Source organism: Ambystoma mexicanum, chromosome 11 (assembly GCF_040938575.1).
Source record: "Ambystoma mexicanum isolate Mex_15411 chromosome 11, UKY_AmexF1_1, whole genome shotgun sequence".
Taxonomy (NCBI): domain Eukaryota; kingdom Metazoa; phylum Chordata; class Amphibia; order Caudata; family Ambystomatidae; genus Ambystoma; species Ambystoma mexicanum.
This window is the reverse complement of record NC_090934.1, coordinates 1,296,435,457-1,296,451,842: the sequence shown is the minus strand read 5'-3', so window position 1 is coordinate 1,296,451,842 and position 16,386 is coordinate 1,296,435,457. Positions and strand designations below refer to the sequence as shown.

General features: G+C 42.1%; 1 protein-coding gene across 3 annotated transcripts in view; it reads right to left on the bottom strand.

Moving 5' to 3' along the window:
- Window positions 1–16,386, bottom strand: part of CEP152 (centrosomal protein 152) — a 475,089-nt gene that overhangs the window by 406,639 nt on the left and 52,064 nt on the right. For 2 of the 3 annotated variants that reach the window (XM_069624789.1, XM_069624790.1), the window contains exon 3: window positions 7,177–7,286. In XM_069624789.1, coding sequence (XP_069480890.1) covers window positions 7,177–7,286 — 110 coding nt within the window. The other variant, XM_069624791.1, reaches the window with a different exon arrangement.

The window sequence follows — 16,386 nt, the reverse complement described above, 5'->3', positions numbered from 1 at the left end:
CTACTCACAGTGTGCACAATCCAAGTATTCTTCCCAATTGCTGGCATTCATAAACTCTGGTATGCCAGGGACGTGCATTCGGCACAAAGTATCCTGTGGCTAGAGAAGCTGCGTTTGTACATCTCAAGCCGAAAAATAATACAACTCATGTGCCTACACTGCGCAGAAGAGGCTAGTGTGATGAATCCTGCAGAGTCATTGCTGATCCCCAGCCTAAAGTCTCCAGCCATGTGGCCATGGGAAGGCAGCCGTAACCTGATCATGACCCTGGGGGTGGTATTCCGAGGGTGGATCACATGGAGGAGATGGCCGTCAAGGGAGAGGGGTGACTCCAACAGGAGAGATGTGGTACTCTTCCAGTCGCTAATGGCATGTTATAATTATAGGCTTCCGAATAATGACAAGAACTTAAAACCCATTTCTGTTAAACATCTCAAACAGAACTTGATTCTTTCTTCACATATACACAATGCCTCTACAACACATTTGACATCCAATGTTTATGAAAACTTATGTAAAGAATGTTATGTAGACAAAAGTGCTCAACTATGTAACTTGAAACAGTATGAAAATCCTTTAGACTCTAACTCCCAGAAAGCCTTGAGTACTGGGACGAAGAAGAGGAGCGGGGAGTTGACACGGCGTAACAGTAATAACAAGTGTAGCCTGGGATCTAGTTGTCAATCACTCAAGCAGCTGCGTGGGACATTTAAACTCGCCTACAGGTGAGAGAAGGTGAAGAAGAAGTCGAAGCAAGCTGCAGAGAGTGCGGAGCAGGAAGCTGACCCAGAGGCAGGATTACGGAGATGAGCCATGCTGGAATGCGGAGACACTTGCAGGCAGCCGTCTGGAGGTGTAAGGTGTCGGAGAAGAGGAACTCCGGCCATCTCGAAGCGGAAGCACTGCAACTCTCCTTATATGAGATGTCAATTTGAAGAAACTTGGAAACCGCATTGCCATAAGCCAAAAGACTTTAAAGAAAAAATACCAAGGGCAAAACCGGTCCAGTTCTCCTTATGTGAAATGTCAAATTGGGGAAACCTGAAGAAGAACAACCAAGTTATACTTCAAAAAGGAAAGTGAACATTGCAGACCGACCCGATACAAGATGCACCTCAGGTAGTGAACCTTTTTGGGAAAAGATACCTGGCAGGGGAATACAAACAAAAATGAGATATTCCTGGCAGGAAAGTAAACCAGCATATCTATTCAGTTGGGGAGTACCCGGCAGGGGCGTATACCAGACAATCCAAACTTGTGTTGCAGAGATACTTTATATGAAACCTTTGTTCAAATTGAATATTAGCTTTGCCATCCTGAAAATTAGGAAAGATTCACTCTTGCTCAATTCCAATCTGTGTTGTAGAAAGGACATTTGCTTTGCCATCTTGAGGAGAATATTAAGGGAGAGACACATTTTGCACACTTTTGTTGAATTGAAAACAACAATATCTTTTGCTTCTGTATGTTAGGGCGAGTGTCAGATGTATTTTGGACACAAGGTCAATTTGCTTTAGTTTCAGTTTCCTAGGCGGAGATATTTCTTTTGAATAGGAAAAGATGGGCCTTTATCCAAACCCCTTTTCTTTTAAAAAACATTCCTAATGTTGAGATTATAACTGTGTCCTCCTCTCATTGCTGATCCCTCAGCATAGCAGGACATAAGAAAACTATTATCAAATATTAGAATGTCCAGCCAGTGTACTGTGATAAATCAGTAGTGATCTCTCGCACTGAACCCTACCCCACCCCCCCCGTCCCTCCACCGACCCCCAAAACCTCGACCTGGGACCTTCCGCGTGTGGCAGGCAAAGGCAGACGCTTCCTGATGCTGGCCCTGGGGGTGCTGTTCTGTGAAGAATCTCATGGGTTTGGAAACCGGTCAGGAGGAAGGGGAACCTCCCCTGTTGAAACTTCTGCAAAACCCTAGTCTTTTAATGGCTTATTGCAAAGCAGAAAGAGTTAGAAAAACAACCTTTGTTGCCAGGGCTTTCAAGTCCCATCATTCCCTCAGTGCTGGGACGAGGAAAGGGGATGCAGTGGAAAACTACTGTGGCAGCGGTCAATTAATGTAGATGAGCTACACCTGGAGCGGACTGAGAGGCTTAAAAATCCCCGTCAGGTGCAGAAATCAAAAGAAGGAGTAAAGCAGTGGAAGAAGCAGCGCGGGGAATGGTTGCAGCAGAGGGGGAAGAAAAGGCAAGCAGAGACGCTGGGACCACTGAAACTGAAGCATTGGCAGGTCTCAAGTGAACGTTTGCCTTGAATTCCCCCTGTTGCAGAGGTCGCGCAGCAGGAAGCGTAAGGAACAGACGCACAGCTTGAAGCAGCTTTAGAGGTTCCAGGTGGCTGGGTTGCACTCGACCCTGTGAGAAACCGGAGGGTATTCTCCCAAGCAGACCTCGGGAAGCCTTTATTCTGGTGGCCTGGGAAAGGCTGAAATTCAGACCCCAACCATAGAAGAGGACAAGCCACCTGATGAGACACTGTACTATACGGGGGAAGGAGGAGAGGAAAATGAGATCCCCAAGGTCTTTGTAGGCTGTACTACATCTACCTCCCTTCCATCCCATTGATTCTCTCTTGACCATATCCCATAACAGCTGTGTACATAACAAATGCTCTAGAATCCCAAACTCAGTTGCACCCAGAAAGTCTCTCGCAGACTCCCCATTTTCCTGGTCCCTGCCCGAATACACCCAACCATTCTTCGCCACATCTCTAGGATTATTCTTTGCCGAACACCCAGTCCAGTTTCACAAAACACTACAGTTCCCACAATCGCCCCTGTTCCTTTCACAACAATAATCTTGGTCGATCCTGTGTATTTCACAAACCCTACCAAACACATCTTTTTAAGTTTACCAACCCTCCCAGTACGAGGGTTATAATTCCCTACAACACCTTGTCCCCCATGCTACCACGTAGGACATTCAGAAACACTGCCCCCACCTTTTCTGAAACAAACGCTTTTGCACACCATGAAAGACAACGGACTAACCCCAGAGCCGTTTTGCACGACATGTCCCAATACAAGGTTCAGGCAAAGTCAGGCAATTGACCAGAATTAACACACCTGATGTCCCCAGCCCTTCCCCACAGGGATAAAGGTTGGAGCACAGTACCAACAAGACAGACCACACAATGAGACTGATAGAGGAATGGCAGTTCAAGAGGAGGAGAAAGACGGCGTGAACAGAGAGGGTGACAAGGAGAGAAGCAACCTTGCCGTTTCCGAGCCAGGCCTGTGAGACCTGCGTAGAAGGAATCGGAAGACTGAACAATAGCCCAAGTGTGTTACAGCAGGTGTCAACGGTACACGGAGCATGCCAACGCTAATAAGCAGGACAGAGGGTGACGCCTACTACTGTGGTACCGGCTTTGAATCCAGATATTCAGAAAAGCCAAGAGGTTCATCACGGTCGGTGAATCGAAGGAGCACCAATAAGTAACCAAACTGTATTGAACGAAAGGCGCAAAGTGGCCCATTGAAGAAAGTTCAAAGAAATTGTTACGGGAAGACCACTTGCAGAGGAGATTGGCAACACATGGGTGCTCACTCGAGAGACTTGTTGGTCCAGTGTTGATTGAAACTACTGATCGCAGAAGGCCATAGAAGAGCCGCCAAGAGAGGTCAAAGTGACATAGAGGGGGTCTAGCAAAATCCCTGTACATTTGAAAGTCATTGACCGATAAACCTTTGAGAACATAAGGGAAGTGAATCCCGCATGAAGAGAAAGCAAAAGGAAAAGCGAAGTGGCAAGAGTGCACCCGAAGGAGGGATGTTGATAAAGAGGGGCAATGTCTAAAGTCCCAAGAAACAGTGTGCTGACAAAAGTGAACCCAGCTGAGGGATGTCCATGAGCAACTGTTTAAAAAGACATTAAAATTTGTGAATGCCAAGAAGAAAAGATCTTTGAAAAAGCCATAGTGAACCCGGCTGAGGGAGGCTGACATCCAAGGAATTGTTTAGGATCCGAGACCCAGAAGGACAAGGGTGATGATGATGATGATGATGATCCAGGGCAAACGTTTGAAAGGGGTCTGAGCCCCAAAGAGGGAGACCCAGAGGTAAGAAGCCATGACCCAAACGACACGTGAATGCAATAGTGAAGTCATTTTGAATATAAGCCAGAGTGAACCTGAAGGGAGTGAACTGATATTCGAGAGGGGTCTGCGCCCGGAAGAGAGGGACCAGGTGGTGGGGGGGTGTTGGGGGGAGTTGGGGAGTGAAGAATCTCCCCAAGTGCTATCCGAAAGAAACTTTATTTGTCATCTTGAATCTATCAGGCAATCGGAAGCAAGAGAGTTAACCACCAAAGGCCCAGATATCGCTAAAGAACTGTTTGTAGATCTGAGCCCGGAAGAGCAGGATCCAAGAGTGAAAATCACCCAATGTGCATAGAGAAAGGAACTTTTGTTTATTTATTTGTTTGCATCAGGTCCTCGAAGGCAAGATCCTCGAAGGCAAGAGACTTTTAGGAGAAAAGAGACTTCAACTGTCATCTCATACTGGGAAAGCTCGAGAGTTGTGCTGTGCTCAGAAGTCACACCTTGTCCCGTGCTCAAAATGTGGGTAAGGGAGACCCCCTGGTTACACATCCTGACTCATCATTTGTGAACACTTTTCTTTCTTGTGAACCTTATCCCACACTCTTACATTTAGCTTGAAGGACTGGCAATAGGTTTTTTAGTATATGCCCTTTTATTTGACAAGACACCACTTGGACTGCCTTTTTTTTAAAATTTGATGGACATAGCTTGCTCCCATTTTAGCTTTAGATTAGGCGTTCTTCCAACTTACATATTCAGTTTAATAAACACCTTTGAATCGTGATCACTTGTGTCTGTCTATTCTTGATACCATGCCTTCCTTACAACCCCCTCCAGAGCAGAAGAAGCTCCATTTCTCAGTGGCGTGAGCGGCAGAGGAGGACAAGAGTAGGCTGTGACAGAGGCAACAAAAGCACAAAAAAAAACAGATTGAACGACTTACCCGGTGAGTTCACAGCTTGCAAGTAACTCCGGAGCACTCCAACGCTGTCCGTGTGTTCACGGCAGGCAGTTTCACTCGTGTGCGAGTAAAAACAGCAATAAATGTATTTTTGAAAACCGAACTATACGAAACCAACAAAAGTCATACCCATTGAATCAAAAGGACTGTGCAAATAAGCGTCTGAGATTGTGAAAAGCCCAAAAATGCAGTGGGGAAGCTGTAGAAGGTCCAACAGTTTACAAGCAATACCCAAGACAAGAGATGTTAACAACCAACAATAACAATATAACAAACAGTGCTCAAGGCAAGAGGGGACTATTGGCATGCTTAATGCATGTAAGACTTGCTGCTTATGTGCTATGAAACACAGATCAGGTGATAGAAACCTACATTGCCAAAGCCAAGATGGAAAAAAGTGAGTCTCTTTTGATCCCTATTTTGTTATTTGGTTGTTGGTGCAGAGGGGAACGAAAGGTGGAAAACAGGCTGCCCTTCTGGAGAAGGTTATCCAGAGGGCGAGGAGCATAGCTGCCAAGGAGTCTTAAAGAGCACTAATCTGGTTCCCTCTTTCACCAAAGTTTGATGCTAAAGAAGTCATATGAAGTTGTTGTTATTCTAAGTTACCACAGAAGCACTTTTCTGTTCTTTTTGATGAAGTAGACAAGCAGGCCAGTATACATGTATAGCAAGAAATTGTTGCCTGAAAAGACCTGGCAAAGGGGTAAACCAGGTAGTAGTTGGTGCAAGTGCTGAACTGTCATTGTAAAACAACTCATTAACTGGTGACATTTGAAGAAGAATTGTGAAAGCTTATTGAGGAAAGATCAAATTCTTTTGAAACCAAAGTTGTGGCAAACCATCCTGACGAAGACAGTTGTTGTTCATCTAAAGAATACCTGTTCTTACCCTAGGAGGAGCTGGAATAGACAATTTCTTTCTGTAACCCAAGTTGTGGCAAGTCATCCCGGTGCAAACTATTGTTTTTGTTTACTTGGAGGAGACAAATGTGAGACAGTCCTTATTCCAGGAGGAGTTGGAACTTACTATTACTTTCGAAATCTCATTGAAGCAACAGAGCTTTTTGTAATCAAGTAATAATCCTTAGGAACTATATTGGAACATTGTGTCAAACCAGACTTCCTGGTTTCTTTTCAACTGTGGAGAAAACACTTCTTCAGATTTGGGGGAAGAGAAACTCAACCAGTTTATGAGAAGAGGCATTGATCATATTGTGAATTCAATCATAAATTATATATCATTGTTGAATTGAATTGCCATATATTTTCTTTTTGCTTTATTGGTTGTACAAGTGTGAGGGACAGATATCCTTTCTTTAGAGTGTTTCCTTTAGTTTATTTGAGGGTGACAAATCCTCGTCAGGGTAGGGATAGCGAGTGAGGCGTTTATCCAACCATTTTATCTAATAAAATGGATAAAGTTGAAAACTCTTTACAAAGTTGTCCACCTCACATTTCTGACCCCTCGCAGTACAGAAGAAGCAGAGATAATAGAGTAGGATATTCCTATGGAATACATTCTAAAGTCGACCAACTGCCTCTGACTGCACCAGTTCATTGGGTAGAGTGGATTTATGATAAATCACAACAAAATACTGCTGGGTGAGTCATTGATCTGTACTCCATGCTCAAAGACAGCAATTCAGGATCTCTTCCCCAAAGCCTCAGATGCACTTGCATACCACTACTTCTAAAGAAAGTAGTAAAACTGTAATGCATCTTAAAAACTGCAAGTTGGAAGTCACAAACCCATCAGTCTAATACATACAGATTGCAAACTACTGCAGACATTTCTTGCGAGAAGGCTACAGCAGATTATCATGGAGCAAATAGACCTCAATCAGGCAGGATTTGCAAAAAATCAAGGCAGGTCTCCGATAATATGAGAAATCTTATCTTATCTGAAGGGGAAAAATTGCCCCCCACTTAGTGGTGGCCATATCATCATACATTGAGCAGGCATTTGATGCAATTAATTGAAGTCCTGTTCATGATGACGTGTTTTATTGAAACATTTCTATCACATGTGACACTGCTTTACACCTCATTGTCTGCTTCAGCATTCATCAATAGCAACGGTTCTGATCTTTTCATACTGGGTCAATGGACTAAACAAGGCAATCTACAAAATTAATAGATTTTAACTAGAGTGCAGTTTCTTACCCATTTGGTAGCTCACTGGCACTACAGTCAGATGAATTTAACTCTGGTGATGAAAGGTCTCGGCTGTCTTCTAGCATGTCATGTGGAAGATCAGTTAACAACTGTTTGAGCTGATTTAAAAAGAAAATAATTCAGATTATGCATTTAGACAGCTATCTAGTTAGCAATCAATTAGTAAGCAGTCCGCACATTGCAACAACATAATTTGAATAAAGTTACCAGGTGCTTCGAAGAAAAGAAAAATGGTTTCTATTATCATGACTTTTAGCCACATCAAAGAGTAACACCAGCAATCATAATTTTTAATATTCAAAAGTGACAACCACAGATTGTGATTAAATAAAATAAAATCTCAATAAGGGCGCACATGCAACAAACTGGAATTTTTTTCTTTTAAATAATAAAACACACACACAAAAGGGTGAAGACTGTTGAAAACACATTGTTGCAAACGTTTCCCGATGTGACATGGGCCAAACCAAAGTGGTTGCTAAAGCCAATAACAATATTTGCACAAGTGAAAACCTGTCCTCAAAAGAAATATCATACAAATAAAAATAAAATAAAGATACTGTTAAAAATCAGAACTTTTTTTAAACTCTCATACGCCATAGGATATGAACATAGAAGAAAGACTACTTTCTGCTGCTTAGGAAAGTCTCTCTTCTGTTTGACATAGTAAAAAAACATAACAGAAAGGGTTCTTTGCTCCACTCTGTAGACATAGTAGAAAGAAATGTTAGACTATATTTGTACCACAAGTGCTTAGGGGTAAAACAAAATAAAAAGCAACACTCCCTTGCAAGGAAGGTCATGGCTTCCCACACAATGCTTTCAAGAATAAAACAAAGTCATATTTCATTGCCTCACAAATCTCCTTGGCAAATTCAGGTGTTTAAACAGTATGGGATCACCTCAAATCTTCAGATGTAATTCGAAGGCTGAACAAGCCATGCCTTTTTCCAGCACAGACAAAGCCCAGTCAATAACAAGGTTGCACAATTAGTATTTTACCATTATATTGATAGTTTTTGTCAGATTGTAGGAATGTGTCTCATTGCAAAAAATGCAATTACATGAGAACTCTCAAGTAGACCATTTATCCACAATCTAACTTCAACCCTCTGGTGCGCTATCCCTTGAACAATATTCAATGCCGGATCAGTGAAATCCCAGAACTTAGTTACTGGGGAAACAATCTTTTTTTCATTTATCTTGGTGATCCATCAATCACAACTTAATCTTTCTGGAAACTACGTGTCCACTCTCAACACCACAAGTGCCCAAACAAACAAAATTGTTACAAAATTGTTCCTCTTCTATACCATGTGAACTCGGGCAGCCTCATTCTTAATAATGCAGCAGCAAGGTTCTTGACACTCCTCATATCAAGAATCCGCCTCTCCAAAGTGTCTAGCCATGCACTTCGTAGGGAGTTGAGAGTCCAAAACTACTTCAGTGTTAAAACTTTCTCTTCCACGATGTACTACTAGCATACGTTCCCTTGGCTTGCCCCACAGAATGATCACCATTACATGAAAACAGCTAATGTGGATGCCATGGGAACATGACAAACATCCTGGAGCTATATGGAGCTGAGCAAGTGCTCCACTTACAAGACCAACACGCTATGGGTAAACAGGTTTTGTCCAGAAATTAAGTTAAAGCACATGCCCTCTTGGCACTGAAAGCCTGCAATAAATACTCATACAGTGCTATGGTTCTGCACCAACGCTATGACAATGAGAAGTTATTGTCCACCTCAGACAGGAGAACATCAGAGACTGGGCTGTTGCAGTGTATTTTTTCTTTATAGTGTCCCCGTTACAATCGAATCAATGCCAGATCGATGTCCAAACACACAACGGAGATCTACGATCTACTCTGCTATGTTGGAATCGACATCCTACTCGTCACAGAAACCTGGCTAGATGACAACTACAAAGTCACACTACACAGGGGTCTACCCGACAACTCCAAATGCATTCAAGTAAACACAAAAGGAAAAAGAGGAGGAAGAAGTGCAATGAACACCTAAAAATAAAAACAGCTGACCCACTGAACATCCCGAACTGCAAATCCCTCGTCCTTCACCTGACATCGAACACATAAACCTCACATTCATACTCATCTATAGACCACCGACCTATGACGCAACCTTCTTAGAAGCCGTCACAAACATGGCCATCAAACATGATCACTTGATCATCCTCAGGGACTAAGAAGAAGAGAACGCAAACTCGCAGAAATCACTAAGCAGCTTGAGACAATTCAACTGTGACAGATGGTGCAAGGAGCGAGACACACGGCTGGACACTCATGATGCAATGTTTGCCAATAAAAAAAAAACTGATATTATCAAGGACACAAATACCACGGAGGGGGAGGGTTGAAAAATGTTTTGTATATGTTCGCTCTCTGGTATCTTTAATGTCTTGTTACAAGATATTTATTGTGTGTTTGTTTGCTACTACTGTTTTCATATTATGTATATTTCTGTGCATAAAGAATTTTAAAAAAACTAAAAAAAAAAAAATAAATACTATGGAGCGACCACATCATTATGCTGTTCGTGATCCAACCAAGGTCAAAAGCATTGAAAAAGCCCCAAAAGTACCCCTCGATCTGGAAAAGAAACTGGAATACTGTCAAAAGCAGTAACTTAGAAGAACAACTAGAATCTTCAAAGCCATCGATCGCAATCTTGGACGCAACACAGACCTAATCCAGATTGGATTGTGGAAACAATTGACAGCATCTCCCTGAAAAAAACCTAATCCCATCATGAAAAAAAGCAGTGGCAAGATGGTTCTCGTCCCACCTCAAGCCAATGAAAAAAATAAATAAAATAACATTTTTTTAAAAAACGGAAACTAGATAGGAATGGGAAACTATGACTAAGCCAAAAGAATAACTTATCAAAAACAAATCCGAGCACAAAAATGAAACGCAATACTAAAAAGAAATACTGCAACGACTGGATCACGAAAGCAAACCAACACTCAGAAAGAACTATACAACATAGTAAACGAGATGGGAAATGCCCCCAAATGCAATAAAACACTGGTGCATTCACAAAAACAATGCCTGACATCTATAAATCGATCCTTACACAAGCCACGCAATCGGAATGCTACCTAAACCTCTTCAACCCATTACTCTAAACTGGGAGAGTTTAGAAAGCATTCAAATCTGCCTACATCAAACCACTCCAAGGATACAAAAGGGGGCGATGTGGAAGACCTCTCAAACTACAGACGGATCTCAAACATTCCCTATCCAGCAAACCTATTAGAGACCCATGTCTACAAAAAACACTGGAACGTGTAGAAAATCACCAACTATTGGACCAGGCGCACGTTGGCTTTGGACCCATTAGAGGGAAGGAGGCGGCACTTCTCTCTATATGGGACGACATCAGGAGACTGGAAGAAATAGGGATCACAGACAAGGCGCTGCTCTGGATTAAACCTTTCCTGTCTGAAAGAAAAACCAGTATCAATAAAAACATTCAAATCTGCACAGCGGGACACCACACCTGTGGCGTACCACAAAGATCCTCGTTATTCCATGCTCCTCTTCAACATCTATAGGATGCCACCAATCAACCTCATCCAAAGACACCTTCACTTGCTACAACTACACAGATCATAAACAAATCATCTACAAAATCGGCTATAAACAAGAGGTGAACACAATGACTGTCTCAAAGAACTCTACCAATGGATGAACACCAATAACCTCAAAATTAACCCAGACAAGACGGAAATCATGATTACATCCAACAACCAAGGAAGCAACTAGTACATCCCGTGACCACAGAACTGGGAACACCGCCCATGCCATCCAAAGTTGTCAAAAACCTTGGAATCCTAATGGACAACGAGCTAACCCTAAATAAGAAATGCTTCTTCCATCTGCACACCATCAAAATGGTTCTACCATTCCTCTCCTTCACACACAAAACACTGGCCATCATCTCACTCATGTCCAGGATACACTATGCCAATAGCGTATAGCTCAGAATGCCAGACTATTTACAGAGGAAGCTGCAACGAACACAGAACACAGCTGCCAGACTTCTCCTCAAAATCTCCAGCAGCAAGGATGCTACATTGGCTCCCAGTCAAAAAACAAATCACCTTAAAACAATGTCCATCACACAATGAGCAATCTGCGGACTAGGAGAGGAAATCATACAAAAGAAAAATGACCATCTACCAGCAGACTAGAACACGCAGATCCAGCAACGACATCCACGTAGAACCTAAATCACAGACAAGGAAAAAACGTGGTGGAGCAGCATGCTCTTGCTTAGCCGTAGAACTACCTCTAAAAACTGGTCTCTTCAGCTCTGAACTGGATGAAAACGATTAAACAACACCCACACACCATGAAATGAACATGGTGGCTACCACCGAAAAGCACACCTACGCTCAGTGAACGGTGTCAACTGAACTGAAGCTGCCAACAGCACTTCACAGCTCTCGCTCTTTTCGCCTGATCAGTCCTACTAACTTAACACTTCCCCGCCCCTTGCTTCAAAGATCAGCCAGAGCACCAAGAAACTACGCAGGTGGCAACAGTGCACGTTATAAGAACATTTAACATAACATAACATTTTTAAAAAACAAGTAAAAATTTAATTTATTGAGATGTCCGTTCAATCCAACTTAACATACATTTCCAAATCGTGTGAGCAATGATATAGATCGCACATCTATGCTTTCTGCTCACAGTTTTAAAAAAAAAAAGAAAATCCTAGTATCATTCAATTGTACCCAAAGTGTTTTCACAGAAAGAGTCAACATTAAGCTGTGATAGGAAGACCTCCACACCGCAACCTAATGTTCTAAGAAGGCAATAGCTAGTTAAAAAGGAATGGACGAAAGATAATCTAATCGTGTCATTTCTACTTATATGAAAATGATTCAAATGTAAAACAGATTTACCTGTCATTTCAAAATTGTACAGCGGGACTCTATTGGTGTGGTGAGAAGGGAGGAACATGTATACCAGTTTAATAAAATCCCAATTCAATTCTCCCAGGTTGGGTGGGTGAACCGAAATTCAGTGCTTTCTGAATCACTAAACACAGCTTCCTTAACCCAAAACCTGCAGAATTCTAATGCAAGTTATAGTAAGCATACTTTACAGCACACACATTAGCAGCCCAGACCACCATATTTACATGGGAAGAATGAGACATGGAACAGTTCTTTGATTCTAACACATTTATGTTATTGCGAAAGCAAGGTTCTTTGTATCAATAGTAAATGTACCTTCATGTGTAATTTGGAAATCTTTTGATGCAAAGTGTTCAAATATAAACCGACAAGCAGCTGAATTGAAATTAGAAGTCTTATTGTTATTCAGAACTTAATATATGTAGATAATTATGTAAATGGATGTCTGTCTATTTGAGAAATAGTGTGATTCGAGCAGGCAGGTTATTTTTCGTCTTGTGGACAAACTGCCTGCAATTGCATTATTGTGGTGGCTTCCCCTTAAATAAATCTTGGGAAGACAATTATATATATAAATTTGAGTTTTGATCAAGCCGCCCATTTCTTGAAAAGAATTGTGTGTTGGAACTGTATACTAGGGGGCATTATATCCAGATGCCCACTTAATGAGCAAACAAAATATGAACAGATTAATCAAAATATATTTTACATAGCCTAGGAGAGCCTGGTCAGCTTGACAACTACCAGAAACTACCTTCGACTGTGGGGGTTCAAATCGAGCCACACTAACATAGCAATCAATATTATCTCTGTATATTTGGTAATGTGTCTATGAGACTAAAAGACACATCTAAGGGACATTGAAAGCATAATGAAACATAGTGACCAAAACTATAAACTTTGCATCTAAGTCACAAGTTAATTATGCAGCACTATGCACTGGCTATGTCTGAGGATCCAGGCCTACTGACTGATGCCCAATATGTAGAAGCTGTTTTACCGCCCACTCACCAAAACCTAATTTTGATCCCTGAATTAAAGTAAATAGTTTTGCATTTCCAGTGAGATTGTTACCAACTTCAATGACAAAAATCTACACTAAATTATTACATTTTGCGTTGGAAGAGGCTGCAACGTGTATTTGGCAGTGCGGCTTGACACGTGTTGTTACGGAAGTGTTGGTCCTTTCTTTGAGCTTTCTCCAACCTGCACCGTGACAAGAGAGCAACGTTGAGAGCAGCGAGCGAAGCTGCTTCTGCTTGCAATGTACGGTTGCACAGGTTCTACATCTGCTTTGCCTGCCATATAAGTGCTCATTTTGCGGTTTACGTTGTGCCTTCTCATGCAGTGCCTGAGACCAGAGGCAGGCGAGTGCCTTCAATCACTTTGCTTACAAACAGTCTCTAGTCCGCAATAAGGTGACACGCAGCCAGTGTTCTAAAGTAGACTCCCTGACCCGGTGCCGCGGCAGTGGCTGCCACTAGTGCCCCAACTGGGGTTCAAGGTGGTCTTTAGTAGTAAGGGATCCACTTGGGTTCCTTTTCCAGGGCTACATTATACAATTATAGAGCTAATCAGCTGAACAGCTAATAATCAGTGGTTGGAGTTTTTACTCTCCTACTCTCCACCATACTTCACTAAACTCTCAGACCCCCAAATCCTCTAAACCCATATACTTCCTCCATTGGGGAGTGCAGTGCACACTGAGCATATAGTAAGCAAACTATTTTAGTTGGGTTGGTGGTTGGCTCTTTTAAAGGTTGGCAGTCTGCTTGATTCGCTTTTGAAAATCAAATGGGTCTCTGATAAACTGTGTGCCAGTCTGTTAGATTAGAGGGTACTTTAAATGCTACTTAACACATCAACTGGAGTTTTGCTGTATTCTCCTCCGCTGACTTCACCTTCTCCCAGGGTCTCCAGTGACCATCTACTTGTGGTGACAGCAGGGCCGAGTATGCCCTTTGTACCGCGCTTTTCTTATATGTAAAAATGAGGGCGCTGGAGCGACACGCTCATTGAAAACACTATACGGGAGCATCGGAACACTGCAGATAATGCTTCTGCACACAGTCCCCAGCGATCAACCATTCTGTAATGTGCAACTGAAAAGCCTACTGGGAATAGTATTGCATCCATCGGCCCAGACTTCAGACTTGTCCGAGTTGCCCTTTGAACCACCATTCCTGTCTACTAATAGTACCGGGACACTGAAGCGGCGCACTGGTATCACACATGCGACATGTACGAAGCGCACCAAAACCCATAGCTGTCACTCAGATAGGTGGGGCACTGTTTGTATGTTACCATATGTGGTGAAAAATACCTATGGTTCCACATAAAGAATATAGTGGAATTCACACTAAACTTCTATAAAAAAAAACAGGATTGTATTAAATTCTCATTCTATTACATAAAACATGCTTTTTAGGAGACATCAAAAACAAACAGTTTGACGTAATGTTTTAGACATAATTGAAACTGATAAAGATTTTTAAAACTGTGCACTGTCACAACACCTGAAAAACACAGGGAAATAGTTTTACAAAAACTACGAATAAATCACACAAAAAAAATCCAACAAAATTGGTTCACAATGCAAGAAAAAAAGAAGAACCCAAGGGTTATTTTCTGTGGGTATCTTGGATAGTCGACATGTTTCGGCCTGCTTAGATGTTTTTGACACTATCCCTAGTGTCATTAGCTCAATAGTTAGTGGCCATCTTCAGGACTCTACGATTTCTTCACAGTAACACGATAATTCTTTATTACCCCTGGTACATGTTCATAAAAAAAAGAGTAGTATTTAACACAATGATTGCGTTAAGTCGATCAGGAGAGAGTCACCTTGGCAGAGTGATGATTATCTGTACAGGGCCACAGAGGCATCTAATGGGTGGCTGGATCCCGTTTCCAGTTGGGATACTTATTCGTTTATATTCCAGGTTTACTTTAGAACGTTTCCCCTCAAGGATTATTACATTACGATCATTGTGATTGAACAAAATAAACTGGCAGCTGAGTCGGAGGCTGCTGTGCCTTGTTTAGGTACTAAGACAATTGAACTTTTTGTGTCAAAATGACTACTGGTATCCAGCCAGCAGTCTTGCACATTGAGCTGTAATTTGTCTAGTAAGAAGGATGGCTCACATAATTTTATTAGAGTTCCAACAGCTAGAAAGCACTGAACTTACACTTGCAGCAGGAATAGGTCTGGCAAGCAGAGAGCCTGAACTCACATACGCCTAATGAGAAGACTATCAGTAGTATAGAGAAAATTGTACCAGGGAAAGTGCTGCGAAGTCCACTTGTGTTCTCTGCAGCCAAAAGTAGTTCCAGAACAGCCTGTACTACTCTCTTCATCTCCTGCACCACTAGAGTGCCGAGTGGGGCTACAAAATGAATGGACCTATGGCCCTCTGTGGGGAGCGGGTCGGGGGGAGGGGGGGGACAAATAGGGATGAGGAGGATGGTTGCTTGTTGAATAACATCGGCATTAGGGAGTTGTACCTCTATTAAGATGTTTGGCGTTTTTGAAAATCTACTTAACAGCCTGATAGAAAAATGTAATAACTTGACGGCAAAATTAGATGCTCATGCAGAGATTAAGGCGATAGGTCACCATTGTGAAGCTACGGACGAAAAATGTCAAGCAAATTCCACTTTTTTCGAAAAACACGCTCACGGTTTCGCGATTAATCCTGTGCTAGAGACTGGAGCAGGAAACTCAACTGGAGAGGGTGGATGACAGTAAGGTAATTGTCATCACCAGCAGTGAATCTAATGAGAAGGAATCGTGACACAGTGGGGGAAAGTGTGTGGTGATGAATACGAAAAAGTGCAGGACAAAAAGAAAAGTAATAAAATAGGCCCTTACATATGCAAACACAAATAAGAAAACCAAACCAAAGTCTTTGGCATGTAATGAAGATATTGGGAATAACCCTTACACTGTAAATAAGGCCAATAACAAGGAAAGAGGGACAGACTCTTTGCTTGAACATAACTGGTGTGTTGGGCCCAACAGGTGAAGGAATGATTACACAGCGTAGAATAGTTACATGTTTAACTGGTTGTGCGACTAACACTCGCCTTGTTATAGAGGAAGAATGAGATTTTGACCATGCGGGTAGACTCACCACATACAATACAAATAAAGAGAAATGTGTTAAAAGTTACAATTGTGGCATGGCCAACTTTATCGAGACTAGTGAAAACTAGTTGTGTAGCAGAAAGAGGAGAATGC